This window comes from Siphateles boraxobius, unplaced genomic scaffold (genome assembly GCF_051911475.1).
Source record: "Siphateles boraxobius isolate OS27281-9 unplaced genomic scaffold, OSU_SipBor_1 65, whole genome shotgun sequence".
NCBI lineage: Eukaryota > Metazoa > Chordata > Actinopteri > Cypriniformes > Leuciscidae > Siphateles > Siphateles boraxobius.
Window position 1 is genome coordinate 3,242,862 of NW_027509192.1, and position 24,770 is coordinate 3,267,631.

Below are 24,770 nucleotides of genomic sequence, written 5' to 3' on the forward strand. Positions count from 1 at the left end.
ATACACAGTGTGGTCCACACCGAGAACGTGTTGCGTTTTTGTTCTCGTAGAAACACATTTTAGATTGAGTTCTCTATTGTGAATGAAAGACCCTCCCTTGTTGCTGCGCCGCCTGTTTCTTCCAACACCGTCATCTCAAGCGATCTGCCTCAATGGGAGCACCATCGATTCTGCATATCTTTTGGAAAGCCACTAGAATTGCTGGAGGCGAGATCTGATGCTGGTGGTTTGATTGTTTGTTCGGAAAGAAAACGGACGTGGGGAAGCTTCAACACAATAGGAACACAGGAGTTATGAAGGCTCGACGGATGAGTGGCGCTGTCCGTTCAGCACCAGCACGCGCTCAATGACACCTTAAAAAAACCTGTCTAACACCCTCAAACCCGAGCCGGGGGTCAGGATATAGGGCTATTTGAAGGAAAACGCGTTCGTATCTATCCTTATAAGTCATTCAAGTGCATACAGGGGTTTTGGATTTCCATTGTGGATCTGACGGTGGCATGGACACTTTGACGCGCACCTGGCACGATCATAAACATATTTGCTCTCATTGAATTTTCTGAACATGGGTCCCAGCGGTATGATGACGGTCGGTGGGCTGGAGATATGACTAGAGAGGGACGCGATGGGCCAAGGGGACGACAAGGATCGCATCGTGATCAACGTCGGAGGAATCAAGCACCAGACGTACCGCAGCACCCTGCGCACCCTGCCCGGCACTCGGCTTTCCTGGCTGGCGCAGCCCGACGCGCCTAACAACTTCGATTATGATGCGAACATCGGAGAGTTTTTCTTTGACCGTCACCCGGGCGTTTTCGCGCACATCCTTAACTATTACCGCACTGGCAAGCTGCATTGCCCGGCGGACGTGTGCGGACCCTTGTATGAGGAGGAGCTGGCGTTTTGGGGGATCGACGAGACGGATGTGGAACCGTGTTGTTGGATGACCTACCGGCAGCATCGAGAGGCGGAGGAGGCTTTGGACAGCTTCGCCGGGGGTGCTCTCGACCTCGGCCATGAAGACCCAGAGCCTGAGGGGGTCGTTGAGGCAGCCGAGGGGGATGAGGGTGTTGAGATGACCCGGAGACTGGCGCAAGGCGACTCGCCCGATAACAGGTCCGGGCGCTGGAGCAGGTGGCAGAAGAAGGCGTGGGCGCTCTTCGAAGACCCGTATTCCTCAAAATACGCACGGGTGAGTTCATTGAGAAGTGCAATTATATGCTTTCTGAAAAATATAAGCTGAAAACCAGCTGACCCCCCTTTAAAATCAGCCTACTGACCAGTAGACCAGCTTAAGCATAATCCAATACCTTTTGTGGTCAAATGATCCTAATGAGCCCATCAGTGAGTCTTGAGTTTGATTGATCGTTTGTGAAATCAGTGACAGATACAGCCATGTCAACTGGGTCATTCCACAAAACGGGTCTTTGCCATTTCAAAAGAAGATTTTTGGTAAATAAATAAATGAGTAAACTATCGTATACAAAGTCAATTTCTGTAAGATTTTAAACATTCTGTCAAAGGAAAATGTCTCTAGGTGTTTGCACGAGCAAATTGTTTTAAATGTAATCATTTTGAATAATTATAAATAAAATATAATTCATTTTAATATATGTTTCGGTGGGTATAACAATGCCTGCTGACAAGGGTATGATATATATATATATATATATATATATATATATATATATATATATAAATTGGGAATAGGCCAAAACACATCCTCATATAGAAGGGAAGAGAAAAGGAAATTCATTAATTCAATAATTACATAAATGAAAATAAATGTAATGTACGGTTTTGTTTTTTTGTAGTTGTGCAAAACCCATAGCAAAAGATGGTGTCAGTTTTTACAAGTCACTGTTTACTCGTATCATATTGATCTTGAGATTCTCTCTCTGTGGAATGTCCCAATTCCCGAATTGTGGTGTGATACTGAGAGGTGATCAGTTCTCTGAGCACATCCCACATCTCTGGGTGACCTTGAAATAATACCCACCTTCTCTTTTGTGAGATAAAACCAGCCCTGAGATGGGACCATAAGTGATTTCATGCATTACCATAGTTTCTGGTATACAATAACTGTAACTGTTTGCTTCTGATTCTTTACCACAGTGCAGCTTAGTTGGTTTCTCTGTCTGATGAAAGTTATCAAGCGTTTGTGATCTGCTGATTGACTTTGGGGTTGGAAATAAAGACTGCTCACATCCTTGCTTGTCTAGACAGATCATGTTTTGTTTAAGAGCAAGCTGCCACTAAACGCAGCCCGACTGTTTTGATGTGTGACAGGCAGCCCTAGAGACAAATTTAAGCACTGTAACACATACAGTACACACAACCCCAAGGCACGCAAGCACTAATGCATGCACATAACGTATTTAAGGGCAATGTGCTGTAAAAGACACACTCTCCTTGAGATTTTATGGCCATTTCATTAGCTCATTTCAAATGTCAGCTCTTTCCTTCACCACTGTCCCATCACCGCTCTCAGCAGGAACTCTATAAGCTCTTAATCAGAGATGAGCACCATCCCAGCATTTCCTCGAGTTTTGGCAGCCAGGTTAATATGGGTCAGCTCGACTAAACGGAGCAGGGCATGGACGTCCTCCAAAATCGAAGTGGGCAGACTGTGGAATGAACTTAGACAGAATAATTTCGGGTAGGTTTTGACAATTCTTTTAAACAAGTAAAAGTGTAGGCCAGACTGGTTTTATAGAAGGAAATGTATTATTCATTTGGCTCTGGGCCGCTCTGCAAGGAGCCAGGCTGTCCGAGCCTGTCTGCAGAAGCGGAGAGCCGCCGGAGTTGAGGAAAAGTGCCCCGGCTCCTGGCAGCACCACTGAGAAACATGAGCCGTGCTGCCTCATAGCAAATCAAGCAGTAATGGGTTGATGAATCTGCTTATGGAGATAGTCTGCAGCCAGGATTTATGATTTACACAACTGGTCAAAAGTATGGAATAATTGATGCTTTTGAAATCAGCCTCTTATGCTCACCAAGGCTGCATTTATTTGATAAAACCCCCCCAGGTAAAAACAGTAATATTGTGCAATGTTATTACTATTTAAAATAACTGTTTTCTGTTTTAATCTGTTTTAAAATGTAATTTATTCTTGTGATGATAAAGCTGAATTTTCAGTATCATTACTCCAGTCTTCAGTGTCACATGATCCTTCAGAAAATGTACTGATATGCTGATTTGGTGCCCAATTGATCAATTATTTTTAGTGCTCATTTATCAATAATGGCTCTTCAGTGTTGAAAACAGTTTTTGCTGCTTAATTAGTTTGTGGAAAACGTGATGCATTTTTTCTGAATTCTTTGATGAATGTAAAGTTCAAAAGAACAGTTGAAATAGAAACCTTTTGTAACATTATAAATGTCTTTAATGCATCCTTTCAATTTAATGCATCCTTTCTGAATAAAATTATTAATTTCTTTATTAAATTGAATTGCCCCAGCCCAAACCTTTGAATGGTATCACAGTTTCCACAAAAAAAGTGTTTCTTGAGCATAAATTATGAAGGATCATGTGACACTGAGGACTGGAGTAATGATGCTGAAAATTCAGCTTTGATCACAGGAATAAATCACATTTTAAAGCATATTCAAATCGAAAACATTTATTTTAAATTGTTATAATATTTCACATTTTTTACTGTATTATAGATAAAATAAATGCAGCCTTGGTGAGCATAAGAGATTTATTTCAAAACCATTAAAAACTCCAAGCCTTTGTACAGTGTAGATAATCTGCAAGAGTCTGAGTAATCACTGATGCATGATGGGAAAGTTGGGCTTCTGCATCAAATATGCATGTCTGTCAACGGTGCTTGAGTATTTTTCCACATTTTCTAAATGCAGCGCCTCTCTGTGTCTCAAGGCGGCTGGAGAACACACAGCACATTTCAGATGAATGAACTGGGATGTTGAAGTCATGGCTAGACTGTGTGTGTAGAGGTGGTGTGGTCAACCGTGTAAACTGCATTGTATGTTGGGTTTCCTCACTAGATTCTCTAGGGCAAGTCAAGTCAATTGTATTGAGTTATTTTTAGGTCGTCTCCATCAGGAAGCATAATTATCTTAATTACATTAGAACTTGACAACTCAGTTACTTGCTGTGATCACAGCTGACATCTTTCTTTATCTTTGTCTAAACTAAAAGCACAGAAGCATGGGAAGGATGAAGCATTTTGTACATAAAAAAATGTTAAGGCTTCTTGGAGTTGGAAATAAAACAAATGCTTCTTTTTTTTAAATAGTGCATATGCAGATTTTTTTAAACAATTGCATTTGACAAATATACATTTATTGTATTAAAAAAAACAATACCTCAAGCATTCTTGTCTTTGATTGTAGAAACGTGGTTGTGATGTGGTTAGCAGGCACCATTGCAATGTTTTATGAACTCTGTTGGCAGATATTGAGTTCATTTTGTTTGTTTGTACTAAAACAGATGAAATACTAGAGAAAACTGTTGCAAACCTTGTGTTGGACCTTTCTTAAAATGATGATGCTACAGAACTGTACCTCAATGCGGGATCAGGTGAAAGGTAGATTCTGTCTTAGTTTTGAAATATAATAGGAAAGAGGCATCTTACAAACAACAGATGCCACTCTGCGGTTGATAATGTGTAGTGTCATTCTTTAACAGTAACGCCAGGGAGGGAGTGAATATAAATAAAATAAAGATGATGTCTGGATCATATTTATATGATATATATTTATATATCCTACTCGGACAGTATTTGGATTTCGGATTCAGCAAGAGTCCTAAGGCTATGTTTATGCAACTGGTCCCTGGACATGTTTGTCTGAGATATAAGGGAAAGTAAGTACTTGCCCAGGTCAAAATAATATTTTATTTTGCAACATGAGTCTAAACCCCAGTCATTGTCTAAATCCCATGTTTAGAACCCTGGACTCTTTCGTGAAAGGGAATACTGTATAAGTGCCAACTGTACAGAGTACTTTGCCTTAAATACGAGCGAACAGGAAGTGAACAGACTTCACTTATTAGGCTTATTGGTTCAGGCTCATAATGAATGTAGACTTATCCAGACTCATCCTTACAGTAATTATCAAGTCGCAAGTCACTCATTAGTCTGCGTGATTGGGGTGTGTGTGAGTCTGTTTAATGAGAACTTCTCATATCTCAGCTGTAGCATCACAGCAAGCAACACATCGGTTCATACACACATGCACTCACAGAATGAATCAGCGCCGGGCCATCCACCAACTAATTCAGTTACCAGCACTTTAAGTGAGTTTCAACATTCCCAGTTCTGTAGCTCGCACGTTTTTTCAAAGGCTGAAAAATGAAAATGGGCTCTTCAACTCGTACTAAATGACTGCGAATGACGACGTTTTGGAACTACCATCAATATGTCTGCACCCAACGTCCCTATGGATGTGTTAAAGCACTAGATTCACTGAATGATTGAGTGCCGGAAAGTTGATCAAGACTCTGAAGCTCTATTAAAGGGATAGTTCTCCCAAAAATGTTAATTCTGTCATCATTTACTCACCATCATGTTGTTCCAAAAACCTTTTGGAACTTTTGTTCATCTTTGGAGCTCAAATGAAGATATTTAAAAAAACAAATAAAAGCAGCATATAACTTGCACACATTTAATCATATTATAGCTGATGTTTTACCAGTGTTTGTTCCTTTTTGTGGAGGGAAGAAACATAAAATGGACTGTTACTTCAAGTCATCATGAGAGTGCAGAGGGGGAGAAGCGGATCATGTTGTGTCCCCCGAGATCAAGAGGATCAAGCTGTTCTTGTGCTTTTCTTGATCAATTGGAGAGTGAGGATAAAACGTTTTCATGGATCAGACTTGTTCCCTCTGGGATTTGCAAGGTCATGAGAATGTGCTTTTTACCCTCAGTTTGAGGAGAGCAAAAGTGATTCAGCAATTAAATAAGAGTTTTTTTTATACAAATATTTGTGGAGATATATGTCGCATTTGTTTATTTTACAAAAAATGAAAAGGTCACTGGGTTCTGTGCGGGAGAGAGAAAAAGAGAGAGAGAAAAAAAGTAGTGGTGATTATGTAATCCATGTCTTACCTTGATGAATTATTAACTGCTTTTTACCACCCCAGTCCGTTCACTGACCGTATGATACGTTGCATACAAAACTGGAAAGCACTTGTGAAAATCCCAAGTTCCAGGTGCAATGGCACGCATATAATATGATAACGGTTCACTTTTGAGCAAATAAAAGGCATTGTATGCACAGATAGGTGTGTAAAATTAGATGTGCATCAATGGAGAAATATGCTTTTTGCTCCATTTCCGCCATTTCCATAACTCAACAGCCTTTTCTACAGGTCAAATTGATCTGATCTGACTGGCGAAAAGCCCTTATTTATGTGCGTTTTTGTATATGTGCTCGTAGGGCTTCCTCAGACAAAACGTTTCTCCTCCCCACAAAAACAGGAAATGAAGCACATCTAGGGAATAGTGTCTGTCAGACTAAGCACTGGCTGACCCAGTTATAAACTGCCTGTGGAAGAAGAATTTGTGTGATAGAATGAACCGAGGAACTGAAAGGTGTTGCAAGCCGCCAAAACCAGAGGCAGATCAGGGCAGAGAAGGTGTATTAATGCTTTGAAACTTCACAAAAACATGGTATATGAGCAATTGTTATTTGATACTAGCTTGCATGTTGTAAACACATATACTTGTAGCATAAATTAAAAATAATTTGTTATTAATTTCAGTTATGATCCTTTACTAAATTATGCAATGAAATTTGGTCATGAGTTAGCGCATGAGTCAATGGTTTGTAATTGAGTGAATCATTTAGAAAAATGCTAATTTAACTCCAGAATCTGGAATGGTAGATTCTTATAATTGAAAATAGGTCAAGCATTGTAATTCTGGTTAGAAATTAACATGTAATGCATTTGGTAGTGGTGTTTACTAAGGCATTGTTCATATTTGGGGTTAATGATTTGAACAAGCTCCTAGTATTAAACTTTGGCTTGTGACTTGTACTGTTTGTGCAAATGGCATGGATAATTCCTCAAATCATACATATTATTAGGATGAATAATGCTATTACTCTTCTAAGTGATCTGACTCATGATTCTCGCCTGGCAGAAGATAAAATGGATGAGAAAATCCCATTCATTAAAGGCGCATTAAGCGATTTCTGAGAATCATTGTTGAACACTTTGTTTGACACAAATCAATATTTGAAATCAACCCAAAACAAACACACCCCTGGAAAGCTGGAAAGCTTTTCTACTATTAATACAGGTCCTAAAGCGCTTGCCTGATCACAATCCTTATTTTTTCCAGTGATATTCCTCTGACCTTTTCTCTTTTGTAAAGTTACTCAGCCATCTCTCTTTCAGCAATCTTTCTTCAAATCACTCTCTTGCTCGTTCTCTCTCCTCCCCCATCATGAGTGGACACGCCCCCTACTGCTGACTGGCTAGTTTATAGTGGTGCTCGGTCCAATCCACTTTCAACAGCGTTTCTCAGAAATCACTTACTGCACCTTTAAAGGGGGCAACAGAAACTTGGTAAGCAACCAATCAGAACACCCTCGCATTGTGGTAGTGACTTTTGCACTGGCAAGCACCAATCAACCAACACATTTTTCCCCCCAGAAACTATAGTAGTAGGGATTATGATGAATTATTAAATTCCAAGAATGCAATAAATTCTTATTTGTTGCATGAATGCATTATTCCACCCCTATTATATGCTGATGGATGATTTGTCATTGAGATTCATAGTCGTAACTATTTTATTTCAGCAAAGTAATCAATATACATAATGGATGGTGCCTTTCACAGTTGCCAGAAGATCCCACGCTAGGGAAAACATGGCCAACTAGCACTTATGTAAATCCACCATTCTGCCAGTATTCTTGTCATCCTGTGGTGGGGCTCCCCTAGTGAAATCCAGTTCCATCTGTCCATGCTTGTTGTTCTCTCTTACAGTAAGCTGCAGTGTAAATGGTGAAGCTTCCCCCATCCTCTTTCAAAACACTCGAGGGACTATCTCACCAAATCTGTGTGGTAACCTTGCCAGAGGCTGACCAGAAATCCCTGGTGAGGGGAACTATGGCTAAATTTATCCCAGAGTGATGGAGGGCAGCTATGTCAGTGCCTTTCTGTCATTCTATACTGTCCTTTAGAGCGCACAATGACCTTGAATTTCAGCACTGTACTTCTATTAAGCCCCCCGCTTGTTGACGTGGCACTTCTCAGTAGCAAGTTGAGAAACTCAAGACGTGAAATTATCCAAGTGCACTATCTAAATTCTGCTGAAATGGGCGTTTATGAGCAATTAGTGTTTTCATGGTGTTGTAATTGGATTTATTTTTGGGAAGTTGGGAAAACCTATTTATAGCAGACGTTTGTTAAGGCTGTTTTTTTTAAGTATTTACTGAACAAGCATTTAAGGAATTCTGTCACTTACTCACCCTAGCGTTGTTCCTGTATAATCTTTTTCTTTGGTGGAACACAAAAGGAGGATTTTGAAGTATTGTATTGATCGCTCTTTGCGCCATGCAGTTACAATGAATAGGGAATGAGGTTTAAAGCACCATACAAATATCAAAGTATCAAGTATTCTATCAAAGCTATCAGAAAAGACATTAGACAACAGACCAGTTCATTCCTCCAAAATTTCCCCTGCTGTGTTCCACAGATGAAAGAGTCATGCAGGTTTGGAACGACATTAGGATGATTAAATATTGAAAGAATTATCATTTTTGGATAAACTATTTCTGTAAGGTCTTACATAATCTCTCTTTTTGTCTCTTTTTTTTCTCACAGTGGGTAGCATTTGCATCTTTGTTCTTCATTTTGGTATCCATTACCACATTCTGTTTGGAGACTCATGAGGCCTTCAATCCTATCGTCAACCACACATATATCTATACGGTCGGCAATGAAACTAGGGAGCAAGTCATCCCTGAGACGGAGACCATGGTGCAGTTAACCTACGTTGAGGGTGTCTGCGTTGTGTGGTTCACTTTTGAGTTTCTGATCCGAGTGACTACCTGTCCTAACAAATTAAAGTTTGTCAGAAACACCCTCAACATCATTGACTTTGTGGCCATCCTCCCCTTCTACCTGGAGGTGGGGCTGAGTGGACTCTCCTCCAAAGCAGCGAAAGACGTGTTGGGTTTCCTCCGTGTGGTGCGATTCGTTCGAATTCTCAGAATCTTCAAGTTGACACGACACTTTGTGGGTTTGCGGGTACTAGGGCACACACTCCGTGCCAGTACCAATGAATTTATCCTCCTCATCATTTTCCTGGCACTCGGAGTCTTGATCTTTGCTACGATGATCTACTATGCTGAACGTATCGGAAGAAACCCCAATGATCCCAACGCTAGTAACGACACACACTTCAAGAACATCCCCATTGGCTTCTGGTGGGCTGTGGTAACAATGACAACCCTCGGCTATGGCGATATGTACCCTCAAACGACGTCTGGTATGCTGGTGGGCGCACTGTGCGCCCTTTCAGGTGTGCTGACGATTGCCATGCCTGTCCCTGTAATTGTCAACAACTTCGGCATGTACTACTCCCTAGCAATGGCGAAACAAAAACTACCAAAGAAAAAAAATAAGCATATCCCACGGGCACCTCAACTGGGGTCTCCTAACTACTGCAAGTCAGCCATTAACTCCCCACGACCCAGCACGCACAGCGAAGCATGCCCCCTGGCACAGGAGGAGGTTTCCGAGATCAGATACCAAGGTAGGAACTAATATTTTAGAATCTGTTTGTTAACCTTAAAGGCGTCATATAATAAATGTATTTTCCCAGAGCGTCACTGATTTGGTTTTACCATTATATAACCTATTTCTGGCCCTTATCCTGCTACTGTACCTTTAAAGGCCGGGACACACTGAGCCGATGGTCGGATGTTGGTCAATGTCGGTCAGCTTAGTTTTTTCTGTGTGTTGCCTCTAGTCGGACGCTGTCTGGGTTTTTTGGGCCGATTCAGCATGTTGGTGAGAGAGTGAACTCTGATTGGCTGTTCAGCTTAGACTCAGTCCATGAGAATAAAAGCAAAAGTGATGAAAGCAAGCTAAGCAGTCAATATGGTAAAGACAGATGGCTGTTATAATTGTACGTCATCTTAACTGAGCATTCGAATGCACTAATATTTTCATAATAACATGAGATGATTGGATTGAAGGAAGTGACCAGCGTGATTGATATTCAAAATGGTAAGCAAGGCTGCTTTGTTTACGATTTGTTTCCCTTTTTTGAATGACGTAAATAGACTATTGATACCTGCTGAAATAGACAGATATTTAGTTACAAACAGGTGCAGAACGCACATGGTAGCTGACAGTCACCTTTGGTCTAATAAGTGTGTTCAAGCGCAGCTTTTTGGTTGAGACGCAGCCGGCGAGAGGCGACAACATAGTCAGCTTTTGTCGCCGCTAGTTCTTCGACTTCGGCTTGGTTTGTCCCGGTCTTAAGACTTACAACAAATCCCTTTAGCACTTCCTTGTTACTTAGCCACAAGCTAATGAGTTAGTTTGCTGAACTCGGATAAGTTAATGAGTTAATGTAGGTGGTCATGTTTTTGCAAAGCGTGTTTGCAGCTTAGTTTCAATAAACTGACTTTTTGGACAAGGAGACAAAGTGTTTTAGTAAAGTTCTATGTTTACAAAAGATAATGATTTTGATATGATGAACCCTGGATGTTTAGCTAGACTGAATTGCAATTGCATTGGATGCATCTGAATAATGCTAAAACAAGAAACATGTGATCAAGATTTATTCTTGTCTGTGTACATTGACATGAAAGGGCATGGTATCTATTAAGGATGTAGAGGGGAAAGGTTTTGTGAATGACGCTAAATTGTTTGAAAAATGACTTTTGCTGCTCGTACTCGGGCCCGGTTCATGGCAACCGTGCCTAGTGTGAGTACACCCTAAAGAGAATTTCAGAGAGACCAGTCCAGGTCTACTTTCGGTCATCCAGATTGATTCCTACTTGGGAAACTGTGTAATGCAGAAATACAATAGAAGTCAAATTTCTTACATCTACGTCAGGGGTATTTATTTCTGCTCCTAGAGTTTAGGTTCAACCCTGCTCCAACAATGTTCAAATAATACTGAAAATTATTAGCTGGTTCAAATGTGTTTGTTAAAGGTTGAAGCTAAACTCGAAAGGGCAATGGGTCTCCAGGAGCAGGGTTGATTACCTCTGATCTAGGTCATGATATTGCAGACAAATATAGTTTCCTAGTGTTTGTAAATTACAGATCAAATCAATTTGACTAGGTATAAAATCATGCATGGTTGAAAAAGCATTAATCTTTCTTGCAGAAATGTCTTTTAAATATCATCAGGTCTAAACTTTGTAAGCGGTTTGGCTTTCAGGATGTATCGGCGTGTTGATTGCGTGAAATAAATCCTGCATGTCACCTTGCATCAATCTGTAATGAGTCATCTCTCTTTGCCTGTGACCGGAGATTTTAAAGTGAACGGGGAGCCATCTAAAGCTGCCCTGGCCAATGAGGACTGTCCTCACATCGACCAGGCGGTGTCGCCAGAGGAAGTCTTCAGCCCTGTGGACCGTGAGAGACCCTGCTTCCTGCTCACTTCCGGAGGAGAACGAGCCAATCACACGAGGGGGAGAGTCAGGAAGGGTACGTAACCAGCCAATCACTGCTACCCGTCAGAGCACTGCCAGTGCTTAAAGTGGAGCAGCTGTCAATCAAAGATGCTGTTTCGGTGCAAATCGACCGACTGTCACTCAGCCTTCTTTCTTGCAGTCTGATAGCTCCTCAGGTCTGCTGTTACCCCAAGGTTGACAGGAAAAGCTGTAATAGAAATAACATATCCAAGTGAGCCGTCAACGGGCCTCTTGATTTTTAGCTCAGTCAGAACAAGATCTTTGAGAAGAACATGCAGTGCCAGTTTTTCTTAATGTGTTCATGCAAATGCAGTATATTGCAATATTTCAGGCAGATTCAATGGACCGTTATGTAAGGGTCTAATTTTAAATGAAAAAGTGAATGATGGGGAAAAAAATATGGTTTTATACAGAAAATGAAATAAGCTTCAGTATATTGCCTAGCGGTGTGCTTGTTTGCATGCAGATTCACAATGGCGGGTGGTCCTGGTGATGGTGAATCTCACAAGAGATGAAGCATGGGATATGGGGCATGTGGTCACATGACAAGAACTCAGCCAGTCAGAAGCTCTCGATCGTAATTTATAACAATGACAGAAAACAGGTGCCATTAGCAAGTCCATGCTACCCTACTGAAAAGACCAGCTTACCAGCATAAATTCCCATGCTCATCCAGGCTGGTTAGGTGCTGGTCTTTCTCTCGATGCTGGATGATTGAGGAAGACTTGCTGGGTAGGCTAGTTAAGAAGTTTTGTTGGGACTAGTTTGAGTAATACAAACAACAATGCTGGTCTTTTCAACAGGGTAGTCAAGATAAGACCTGGCCAGGGTTATTAAGAATCAAACTCTTCCTTAACTCTTATAATAAAGGTAAGACATTGAGCAATACTTTAGGATAAGAAAGAATTAAGATACAAATGAAATACTTCTGTTAGCCCTGTAGTTTGCCCTATATTTAACAGAACTAGCATTATCTTGTAACATTTACCAATAAACTGGGTATACATGTATGATTGTCGCTTGTCAGGCTGACGAATCTGGCTGAGTTCTTTGATGTCTCTCTGAACCTGTGTTGTGCTGTAAAGCACTGTGAAACCACTCCATGCATGCAGTAGACAGTTTGAAGCATAGAACGCATGGAGGATGATGCAGTTGACTTGGAAACGAGTCAATGTCAACTGGCTAATCATGAACATAAGTACATGACAGGGCAACACTAACCAAATCTAATCTGTGCAAACACCACATACAGTACACACACCTCAGCTTATCTGTCCAATAACCATATTTATACACAAGCAAGCCTTGGAAGAGAGTCTTTGTCTAAAGTTGAAGGCTGCTCTGAGGTTTTACTGAAAGCCCTTTTTCTCTTCAAATGAAGGTTATGAAAAGCCATGGAGCCACAGCAGCATGTCTGGAGGCGTGGCCTCAGTGTCGGCCCTGCCCTGCAGCCCGTCCTGTCTCATGCAGCAGGTCCACTCTCCCATCCCATCCATCCTGTAGCATGGACAACAAACTAACCAATCAGAGGCCCTCGCTCCGCAGTGCTGCGCTGGGACGCCTGCTCACACTGTGTACCATCCATCCGTCTCTCATTAAACTCTCCTTCATTTCAAACTTTTCTCTTCTCTTCTCTTCTCTTCTCTTCTCTTCTCTTCTCTTCTCTTCTCTTCTCTTCTCTTCTCTTCTCAATTCTCAAACCTTCTCCTTTCTCTTCCCTCTCTGCCCTTATCCCTAATCTTCACCAACTTATTTGCTTCTGTTTCTGCTTCTCCTCCCTTCTTTTGTTTTCTTATTCTTTTCCCTTCTTCTTCCTCCTCCTTTCTCCTCCCCATTTTCCTCAACTTCATTTTTCAACTTTCCTTTTGCTTCCTTCCCCACTTCCTCTTCCACTCATTCTCTTTTCCTTCCTCATCTTCTGCCCTTCTCCTTCCTCTCTGCTCTTCTCCTTTATCTTCTTCTTAATTACCTCTCCTTCCTCCACCTCTATATTTTCCTTTCTCCTATCTAATCTTTTTTTGTTTTCCTTCTTTCACAATTTTCCTTCCTCTTCCTCCCCTTTCCCTCTTTCTCTGCCCTTCCCTTCTCCTTTATCTTCTTAGTTACCTCTGCTTCCTCCTCTTTCTTCTCCATTCTCTTATCCAAGCTTTTTTCTTGTTTTCCTCCTTCTTCCACTATTCTATTTCCTCTTCCTCCCCCTTTTCCCCATCCCTTCTCCTGTCTGTTTTTTCTTCTTTTCTCCATCTTTAACTCTTCCTCTGCCCTTCTCCTTCCTTTTTTAATCCCTTCCTCCTTTCTTCTGTTCCTTCCCTTTCCTCCTCCCTTCACCTGTCTATCCTTGTTTCTTCCTCTTCTTTTTGCCCTTCTCTTCCCTTCTTCTCTCTTCCTATGCAGTTGTGTCATCTACCTTCCCTTCTCTTTGCAGGCTCATTTCTTTCCTCGCTTTCAAATTTCTGCACTTTCATTCTTCCTTATCTATCCTTCATTGCTCCTTTTTCCTAAACCCTGAGTGTTTTAAGCTGTGGTTTTCATAAGGTGCTTATGGACACCATCAAGGAAAACAGATGAGACAATGGCTATTTCATATAAAAGATAAACTTAGTTTGAAGAAACACCTGACAATCATGATTCTGCACACATCACCAAACATAGAAAATTGACTGGAAAAACCTCATTTGCATTTGCATGCCTTGCATGGGAAACTATCTGAGAAAACAATGTAAGCTTATTGAAAATATGTAAGAAAAAAAGTTTTCACCCAAAGCTTCTTTAACTATATCTGATGCAGAGTATGATATCATTCATGATGACATACAATATATGTAGCAACTGTTATTTTTTTTTGCCTTTCCCCAAACTATGATCGCTGGTGTGTTTTAAACACCCTGTAACTGTTAGTAGTAGCAATCGAGTTGACCATCTGTCTTTTTGACAAATGTATTAAGATGCAAATAGTGAAAAAAAATGCACTTTAACAAATTTTTTTCTCAACCAGAGCGGGCAAATTTAAATAGCAGAATTTCAATTACAATACCAGCTATTATATAAAGAAGCTTTATTTTCACAAAACCCATATTTTTCATACATTCAGCTTCAAATGTGATTAATCTGGAGTAAATACATGTGTATATCACATTTGTAAACATTTAACACTGTAGCAAATCACACGCAATCACAGAAAATATACAATATAGATGTTTCGTGCAGTCAACAGAAAAAAAAGCGTCTTTTAAAAAGAAAATAATCAATGTACTTTTGGGATTACTTGGGGAGAGGTAAATGCATGGACTTTTATGCAAAAATAAATATGCGAATGACAAAACTGTAAATATGAACCTTGCATGAAATAAATTTTGTATCCAATCTGTATATAGACTCTGGTTTTCTTTGACAGAACATGCATACATAACTCCCCGGTTGCTTGGCAATAAGCTGTGCCCGTATTGTAATGTCTCTTTGATCTTTAACCCATTTTTTATCACCAAGCTTTTTTTCCATCAGCTATTTTTGGACTTTACAGTCCATATTTAAAAAAAGAAAATGTTGCAATTATGCACCAGTGTTACTAGCTCATAATTCAGTCCTGTTAAAAGGACGCACAAGCACACTTGGATCGTGAAAGGTGGGAAAGGTCAAAGAGAAAGTGTGTGACCTCCCGGTAAAGCGGGGAATTGAAACAGGAGAGCCGAGGCAGGACTAGCGGTGCCCTGTTTCGCACACCGGTAGCATGCCACAAGTCATTAACCAAGCATGTCACACCGTCCCACTGCGTACAAACCCAAACACAGCATGACCTGAATTATTCATGTTAAAGGAATAGTTCACCTAAAAATGAATTTTTTGGGGGTATTATTTACTCATCCCAAACCTATCCAAGATGTATATGACTTTCTTTCCTCAGCCGAAGAGAAATTAAGGTTTTGGAGGAAAACATTCTGGGATTTTTTTTCCATCTAATGGAAGTGAATGATGCCCAACATAGACCATTTTTGACGGTCCAAAAATCCATATTTAGGCAAATTCAAAGGGTTCCAAGGGTCTTCTCTAGCAAAACGATCAGTCATTTTCAGAAAAAACAAAAACGTTTTAACTGCAAACGCTCGCCTTGATCCAGCTCATAGACGTTCAAAAAAGATGGACGACACAACACCGCTTCCTTCCACTGTAGAAAAATGAAGCCAACATATTCCAGAAATTGTCATTTAGAGCCCAGGTCTGCACAGTAGTGATCTCGAGGTGGAGCCGCAGTATCAAAAAATGAGAGTGAAGGCCAAGTATGGTAACCCATACTCAGAATATGTCCTCTGCAATAACCCATCAAAGTTAGTACACACACATTATGAGTAATGAGTTGTGAACACACACACCCGGAACAGTGGGAAGCCATTTTTGCTGTGGCACCCGGAGAGCAATTGGGGGTTTGGTGCCTTGCTCATTTCCTGCCGGATTGAGAATCGAACCCACAACCTTCAGGTTACCAGTCTGACTCTCAAACCATTAGCCCACGACTACCCCTAACTAAAACCAAATGCATTGGAAAATGCATTAAAAAACCCGAACACTTGAACATGCTTCAGCATGATAAGGACTACCTAAAATGACAGAAACCATCTTCAGGGAAAAATTATTGGAAGTGTAATTGGATTTTTTTAGTTTGACTTGCGTGCTATTCGATTACACGAAGAGGGCGGGGTTTATGACCTATACTGCAGCCAGCCACCAGGGGGCAATGTTTTGGCTTGACTTTTCAGGTTGTGTGCGGCACACTAGATCCAGCCAAAGCCATTTGAAGGCAAACCTGCACCCTTAGCCGGAAAAAGTGTAATGCCTGCTAGCGCTGCGGTATGCAGGGAAGGAGATGAGGCGTTTTTTTTAATGGATGTCAATGAAGGACAGGCTTGACTATGCCGAATAAGCCGCGTTTGTGAGAAAATAGCATATGATTTAATGAATCGGCAGCCCATCAGCTAATCTTCAACTGTATCTTCATTTACCGCACTTCTCATTTATTTCTATGGTATCCACAAACAGTGATTGACTGTCGCACAACTCTGAACGAAATTCATTGACGTCAAGGCTGTAATGTGATTGGTTATCAAGGTTAGCGTTGCACTTTCTTCAATGGTAGTCATGGACCCTCGTATCTCCCAATAAATAGACCTCTGATGGTCAAGCTCTGCGAAGCGTATTCATGAGACAGTTCATGATCTCATGCAATGCATGAACGTTTAGTAGGTCATGTGTGATGTAGGCAGTAAGATATTGTTTACACGTGTGGAGAAGTGGGAAGAACAAATGGCCGTTGCCGTATATTACTATTTGTCTCAGTTTACTGTTAAAAATGGTCTGTTTATGTGTGTATCATTGATGTTAACTCTTCTTGTAAACAATGGGGCGGTTCTTGCCGCCTACATCATGCGTAACCTTTCCATGTGCAAGAGGTCGTGAAGTTACTCAATCGTCTCATGAACGTGCTTCGCAGAGCTGGACCAAGGCAAAAAATTTGTAGATAAAAGTATATAATTTTGATTATTTTTCTAGAAAAGACCCTTATTCGTCGACTGGGGTCATGTGGAGAACTTTTAAGCTGCCAAACCGTCAAATATGCGAAAAGAAAGTCATACACATCTTGGATAGCACTGGTGTTTTAAAATAATCAGGAAATTTTCATTTTTGGGTGAACTGTTCCTTTAACAATAAACTATAGACTTACACTGGATCTGAATGAATGCAGTTTGGAGCATGGGAGAGCGCATGGTAAAAGCCCAAGTTTACCATGAGCCTGTAAAGGAGGTCATAGTCACCCGCTTGACGAGTGTCACTCTGTTTGCTTGCACGGTTCGAGGGACCACAATCCCGCCAGCCTTCTCCATCCGCCCTCTCCCCCTCCCCCATCCCCATGTTTCTGTGCCGTGCGTTTGGTGTATTAATATGATTTTCCTTGTTGTTTGTTGTTGTTGTTTTTCTCTTCGTGTTTTTTTAGAGACCCGGCGTACCAACCGAAGCAGACAACCAACCGAGTCAGTGTGTGTAATGAACCATGGTGTACCAACCACTATGTGTGTCAACCATAAAGCCACATCCCCCATCTGATAGTACCGTATTTTGAGTGTGTGTGTGTGTGTGTGAGTGAGAGAGAGAGTGCGTGCTGTGTGTTTGTTGTAGATTAGCACTTTTCTTTGAGTTGTGACAGAGAATAATTCCGCTTAGATGTAGCACAGAAGCTAGCTGTTTAGCCATATGTAGCGCTGTTTCGTTTGTGGTTTATCGTGCTGTGCGAAGTGCCAGTTGTTTTTTCGTTCTTGAGTGTCAGTGTTGTACACGTGATCTCTTTCTTTTATCTCGTTGCAGTGTTTGTTTTTGGTGGTTTAAATGTTGTAAAAATGTTACTCCAGTCGCTAATCATTTCAGTGGGAAAAAAGAAAAAAAACATGTGCTCTGTGATCATGTGTGAGTAGGGAGAAAAAACAAAACAATAGTTTTCCTGTATTTTGTACTACTGTAGTTACCATGTAGAAATGCCTTTTGCACTGTTTGCACCGTTCACTTTTACATTCCTTTCTGTAAAACAAAGACAGATTTGATATATTTTGTAGCTCACATGTTTGGCTGGTAACTTTCGAGATGCACCGTGTCCTAATCAGGCGCGACCTGACATGCCGGGATGCTCCGCCCGTAATTGAATATCATTGGTCCAAAATTTCACTCATATTTGATCTTTAATATACATTGTCAGTGGCTGTGATTGGCGTGTTGCATAGCATTTTCACTTTGAGCGTCAAAAAATTAAATTGAGTGTCGCGCCTGGTTAGAATGTGGTGTTGGATTTGAAGGTAAAATACCAAGGCTTGTAAGCGCATCATTGGGACCAAACTCACAATTTTTGAAGGAATGACACCATCACTGAGTTTGATGAGGAATATGTTTAATAAACGCTTAGTTTGCATTTGAAAATTCAATGTGAATATACAAGCTATTTTGGAAGCCACATTATTATAGCGATTTTCATAAAAAACATCATAAGAAACAATCCTGCACTGTACAACAACACGACTCTTTATAGAGAACAAGATCATACAGGGTTTATGATGGAATATATGAAAGGAACCGATACTGTTAAGTTTGTTTCGACGTTTATTTTTCATTGTTGTGAAAATGTTAAGTAAACCCAATTCTTTGGGACCAAACTAGCGCACTGCCAGTTGCATCACAGGAATGTCAACATTGGGTCGTTTCTTTACAATATGCTGGACTGTTCAAAGACCCAAACACATCGGAGCACAAACATCAATGAGTAATAAATATATATTATACATATAAATAAAACTCAAGAGGTGTACAGTCTTTGAGACTTAATAGTTTTTGCACATTGAATATCGAACTTCCTGGCAAAATGAGGCATCTCAAACGTTTTTGCTGTTTTGTGAGACGTTCCTTGTGTTTTCAGCTCACTGCAGTGCATAGTATGGATAGTTATTTAAAACCAGGTGGTGTTTTCATTGATGGTTTGAGTTGACATATTGTTGAGGCAATTTTGTGTCTTTTTCTGAAGAGAGAAAAAAAAGCAATGAAAAAAAAAACAAAACCCAATGACAATAAAAAGCACTAAAACAGATTTTGTGTGTTATGTGGGTTTTTCAAGCTTTCTTAGTAGATTATCACTCCATCATTGGGTATTCTGTGAGATTGATTGTTTTCAGACAGGCCATTTCTTAGCAGTAAATCAGTTTTATGGTGGATTTACGATGAAGGTTATTTAAGAGTTTTCTCTGTCCCTGAGGTAAAAAGTCAGAGGAAATGATCGTTGACCGTCGATCACAGCAAAGGAAGCGTGAATGGCCATTTCAGTGCTGACAAAAACCCATCACAAAAATGAGTATCTGATTGAATTTGTCTCCTCATTGAATTTCAGTCTTTCTGAATGGTTGTAAAGGCACTAGGACAGTATATACAAGCCAATATACATCAGTGAATGCATATAGATTTACTTTTTTTGGTATTTAATTGAAGAAAAAAAAGCCATATTTATGTCATTATAATTTTAAAACCAAAACCAATGAAGGCCTCTCCTTTAAGCTATGAATATTTGCATGAATGGGCCTAGTGTTCTTGTGCCTGTTTATTTTGGGTCATTTCTTGATGTCATAAGCATAATGTGGTCATCCGTATGTAGTATTTGCATCTCTGAGACTTTGATCTAAAATCTTTCCTTTAAAGGCTTTAACATGTCTTTCTGAATAATTCATTAAAACGTAGTGCAAGCAAATGCTGAAACCTGTTCAGCTTGCAGAATCCTTGTTGCTCTTCAAACTGCATAGTGCCATTGAATGTCCTGCTCCACAGCCAATCAGAAGAGCCGTAGCGTCTGTGAGACCAGGGACTGGCCGTGGTTGCGTGATGTCACAAAGGGAACCGTCTCCACACATTCCGTGTTCATTCCAGCCCCAGGAGAAGATCCGACCCCCTGAAGTGAGACAGTGAAATATATTCCATGACAATGTTGCTGCAACTTGATTCACAACGGCAGACAGACAGACAGACAGACCATCAAACTTGCAACACCAAAGGTTGGATTCACAGCGAACATACATACTGAAATGTTTAAGTAATTTTGGTAAAAGCGTTTACAAAATTAATAATAAAACGGAAGAAAAAAAGATTTCACTGGGATGTTAAGAATGAAAAAAGCCCCATGAAGCAGGTTTCGTGTGCACATACCACACTTGTGAATCATTCAGCCCCTCCTGCAGTCTAACGGAGACGTCGTAGACTTGAACACCTTGAACACGTCCAGCTGGTGGGTGTGGTCAAGCCCGCATCGCACGTGCCATGGCAACATGGTTACACAACAGGTCCCGTTGCCACGGCAACCAGGAGTGAGGATGCTTTCTCAAGGGTAACTCGTTTTGTCGCTCACATCCCACCCCTAATTTTTGTTAACCAAATCATTGCCTTTGAGTGTGGATTATGTGTAATTCACAAAATAAGAGCTCTAGTGTTCAGTCACTGATGCACAACTAAACTGTTCTCATAGCAACACACTTACAGACTATAGAAACATATAGAACAGCATACTAATCTAGACAAGAGAAAAATGAAATAAAAAAAGATGTGGCTGTGTGATTCGTTTCAAACAAAAGATGGTTGATCATGGTCACTGGTCAGTGGTGTATAATGCACAGTCCCTAAACCGGTTTAATCTCATTTAAAGATGGAAGTGCCTCGATATCCTCTGAGAAGAATCATGTGTGTTTAGATAATGCTATATGAGATTCCCAAGGCATATTCATTTGCTCTGTTGTGCAATGAGATGTCATGATTTTGTACCCGAGGGAACAAAGGAACAAAAGATAAACCTCAAGTTCCCCAAGAAACGAATACTTCTTTGGTAATCAGGCTCTTTTTAAGCCACCTTCTCAGCTGATGAACTGCTTCCACATTCCACAAGCTGACCAATCAATCTGTTCAGTCTACGAAACCAACAAACCGGCTCAACTTTTTTCAACTTTCCTTGCAGCATTCTTTCACTGCATTTATGTGCATGTTTCGGCAGTAGCTTTCACTCATACAGCAGCATAAGGTCTAGTCTGCCAATACTAATCCTATGTACACTTCATTCCCATCAATAAATGCTGTTTAAATCTATTCCGAGAGTTGTCATGATTTAAATATATATAATAATTTAAATAAAATTTTACCATTAAAGTATTATCTATGTACACCTTAAACCACAATAAATTCTGTATTACCATTACTATTAAAAAAATAAAATAATTATATATATATATATATTCTCGGACCTTTACCATGACTGTTCCCTGTTGGTGGAATGATCTGCCTAACTCAACCAGAGCTTCTGAGTCAGTAGCCACTTTCAAGAAACTGCTGAAGACGTATCTTTTTCGACAGCACTTGATTCAGTAGTACTAACACTTTCTCTTCTCTTCTATTCTATTAAAAAAAATAAAAAATGCACTAAAGTTAAACTGAGAGGGGTTATAGCACTTGCGTGTTGTTGTCCTACTGTTAGTTTAACTGCTTCTATTGTTCTCATTTGTAAGTCGCTTTGGATAAAAGCGTCTGCTAAATGAATAAATGTAATGTAAATGTAAATGTATATATAGATGGATAGATATAGTTCTAATGGAAATTATTCAACCCCCATTGAAAATCAGTTATTTGGGCAAAATCTAACCCCCTGAATAGAATCTCTCACAACAGCACAAATCTGCAAAACAGGTGTTGTCTCAAGCACACCTAATGCAACTAATCAAGGGCTTCATTAGTTGCATCAGGTATGCTTGAGCTAGAACACATGAAATACCTGAACTAGGTTTGTTGAGTGTCACGTTTGACTGCATGTTAGAAATATAAGTCAAAAGAATGGTCCAAAAATTTAAGAGAAGATATCATTGCCCTTAGATAGCGAAGGCCCTACAATGTACAAATATATATTTTTTGCATGATGGTAATGAGAATTTGGGGCGAGAATGCTTCAATGTAATAATAATAAAAATAATAATGCAAAAAGTTTAATGGTCTAAGAAGGCATTGTTTTTTTATACAAAATATTAATTCTCATCTTTCCTTTTGATTTTGGGATAAAATACAACAGAATAATATTACAGTAACTTGAAGCAAAGACAGCAAGAAGGCATAAGTTTTAAACACTGCAATTAATCAAGGGTGATGGGGAATTAACAAATGGAAAGAAATAGAAATAGCTTCTATTATATCTAACAAACCCTAATTTCATATTCTTTTTCAGTGATTGCTCATTTCCCTCTGATGCCCTTGCACAAAGGCACAGGGACTAATTCCCAGCATCCTTCTATGATACGCTAAAGATCACAGCCTGGAGCGGCGGCTTAATTACTCCAGTAACAGATACTCATCTCTAACTAATGCTAAAGATGTAGTGCTGAAAATGTCCTATTACTGAAATCCAGACACTGAAGTCTCAAAAGTACAGAAGCCAGAGCTGGTTCCAGAGTTAATTCTGGCCATCAGGCTTAGTGGAATCTCAAAATGCTGGCTTACTCTCCTTTAATCCTGTCTTTTTTCTCCCCCGGCTCAATGTCAGAGCAGTCACATCCCATAATAAGCTACTTTACACCTAAAGATACTGTAGAATGATTGCCATGGCAACTGTATATGTGATGAACCTCTGCGCAAGAGAGAATCTGCTCTGAGTCAGGAAACCAAACGAGTGTTTGTACTTTAGTGTTTGTCATTATCCTATGTTCCTATGTATGGTTTATGCTAGCTAAATAAATTTAAAATATATATATATATTTTAAATATATTAAATGTAATACTTTTATTAAAAGTACAAATCAGTAAAGGATAATAAATATAATAATTTAAGATTATGACAAACACAAAAGTAAAACATTCAAATGCATTACAGTAAAAATAATTTAAGGGAAATTTGCTTGATTGTCAAAATATTGGCTTAATTTTATACAAAATCATGCAATAAATAAATATTTAATATTAATTAATAAATCATTAAGGATGATGACAAACACTAAAGTAAAACATTCAGATGCATTACAGTTAAGAATTTTTTTGGGAAATGTGCTTTATTTTCATGATAATAATGACTTAATTTTAAACAAGGCAAGGCAAGTTTAATTATATAATTATATAGCACATTTAATACACTATGGCAATTCAAAGTGCTTTACAGAAAATAATTACAATAATCACAAAATAAAAGCAAAGAAAATTAAAACAGTTATAAAAGAAATAAAAAGAGATATGCGATATAGTTTACTGTGATACAGTAAAATATACTAAAATATATTAAATAGATATATTGTTGTCAAATCGATTAATCGATCAAATCGATTAATCGTGATTAATCACATCTAATGTAAAAGTTTGTTTAAAAAAAAAAAAAAAAAAAAAAAAATTATATATATATATATATATATATTAAAATATATATATATATATATATATATATATATATATATATATATATATATATATATATTAAAATATATATATACACACACACACATATTTACAAACTTTTAAGTTCAATGCGATTAATCGATTTGACAGCACTTTTTTTTGTAACATATGACCTGAACAGAGACAGAGAGATTCACTCGATAATGCTCACAGAAAACAGAAACCCCCTGATTTCGTGCATCTCTTGCACATCACAGCTTAACGTTTGTTTCTCTGATGGGCGGCAAAGATTGACTCTCAGTACTCAGGTCTAAGAGTGAGTGACGGAGGCCTTGGCGGCTTTCTTTCCATTGACTGTTATGGGCCATCAGATACATGAAGACAACAGGTGTTGCCATGGAGACTACATACTGGAAACATTCCTAACTTAATCCCAGAGTAATCTGTGCAAAGACTCATGCAGGCTTACGATATCAAATAAAATAAAATCTTCAATTTCCTGTGCCATAAAAAACACCCAAGCTCACTGTACTCACCCACAACAGCCAAGTTGTGTTCAGATCCGCAAGCGATCTGCAAAAAAACAGGGAGAAATTTGTGAGAAACACCTATTACATGCTCTTACATGCTAACAGTCCAAACACAATGATCGCTGACAGACGACAAACAGACCTCAGTTTGACTCACGTCACACATAGAATCACATGTAACAGAAGTCGGGATGTCTGAATCGAACATCCCCTGCTGGGAAGCGGGTACGAGGAGAGTGATTTAAACATACAGCTGTGCAGAGATGCACAAACACAACCAGCCACAATGCTGGAGTCATATGTCCATTACCATGACAACCAGTGAGGATGTGAGTGGGTGACCGGGCGTCTCTGGTTGGTTTATTAATGTTTGGTGATCAGAGCTCATTACGCAGAGGAAATGGGCAGCTAGAGCATAAAAACACATCGCTAATGCTGTCTGCCAGAGCTGAGAGGATGCGGTCCACACAAACACGCTCATATTAGTGGAAATTATACCGGTGCATCATGGGAAATGGCAGCAGAACTGGTGGGCCTGAAAGAACCTGAAACTTCTCGTTTAACGACCAATCAAATATATATAAACCTAAACCCACCTTTCTGTATTTGTATTGCTCTGAGTCGACTTTGGAAGACATAACAGCTGTAAGCATGATAAAAACATTTATAATCATTTATTAA

The 24,770-nt window shown here is 39.6% G+C and overlaps 2 protein-coding genes across 6 annotated transcripts in view; one reads left to right on the forward strand and one right to left on the reverse strand.

Moving 5' to 3' along the window:
* On the forward strand, nt 1-19,250 carry kcnc1b (potassium voltage-gated channel, Shaw-related subfamily, member 1b). 2 transcript variants are annotated; one of them, XM_077210279.1, is made up of 4 exons: nt 1-1,192; nt 8,804-9,737; nt 11,474-11,650; nt 13,019-15,012. In XM_077210279.1, the coding sequence occupies exons 1-4, from the start codon at nt 626-628 to the stop codon at nt 13,138-13,140; spliced, it is 1,800 nt and encodes a 599-aa protein (XP_077066394.1). In that variant the 5' UTR covers nt 1-625; the 3' UTR covers nt 13,141-15,012. The 2 variants fall into 2 exon arrangements, with proteins under 2 accessions (XP_077066394.1, XP_077066395.1); XM_077210280.1 differs by lacking the exon at nt 13,019-15,012 and adding an exon at nt 17,621-19,250 and having other exon boundaries at nt 49-1,192.
* The window catches only part of sergef (secretion regulating guanine nucleotide exchange factor), an 18,136-nt gene continuing 11,911 nt past the window's right edge, over nt 18,546-24,770 (reverse strand). For 2 of the 4 annotated variants that reach the window (XM_077210302.1, XM_077210304.1), the window contains exons 10-12: nt 24,096-24,132; nt 19,913-20,101; nt 18,546-19,183 (exon numbers count right to left, since the gene is read on the reverse strand). In XM_077210302.1, coding sequence (XP_077066417.1) covers nt 19,917-20,101; nt 24,096-24,132 — 222 coding nt within the window. In that variant the 3' untranslated portion in view covers nt 18,546-19,183; nt 19,913-19,916. Of the gene's footprint in view, nt 20,102-24,095; nt 24,133-24,770 lie in introns of all 4 variants that reach the window. The other 2 variants (XM_077210300.1, XM_077210303.1) reach the window with 1 other exon arrangement.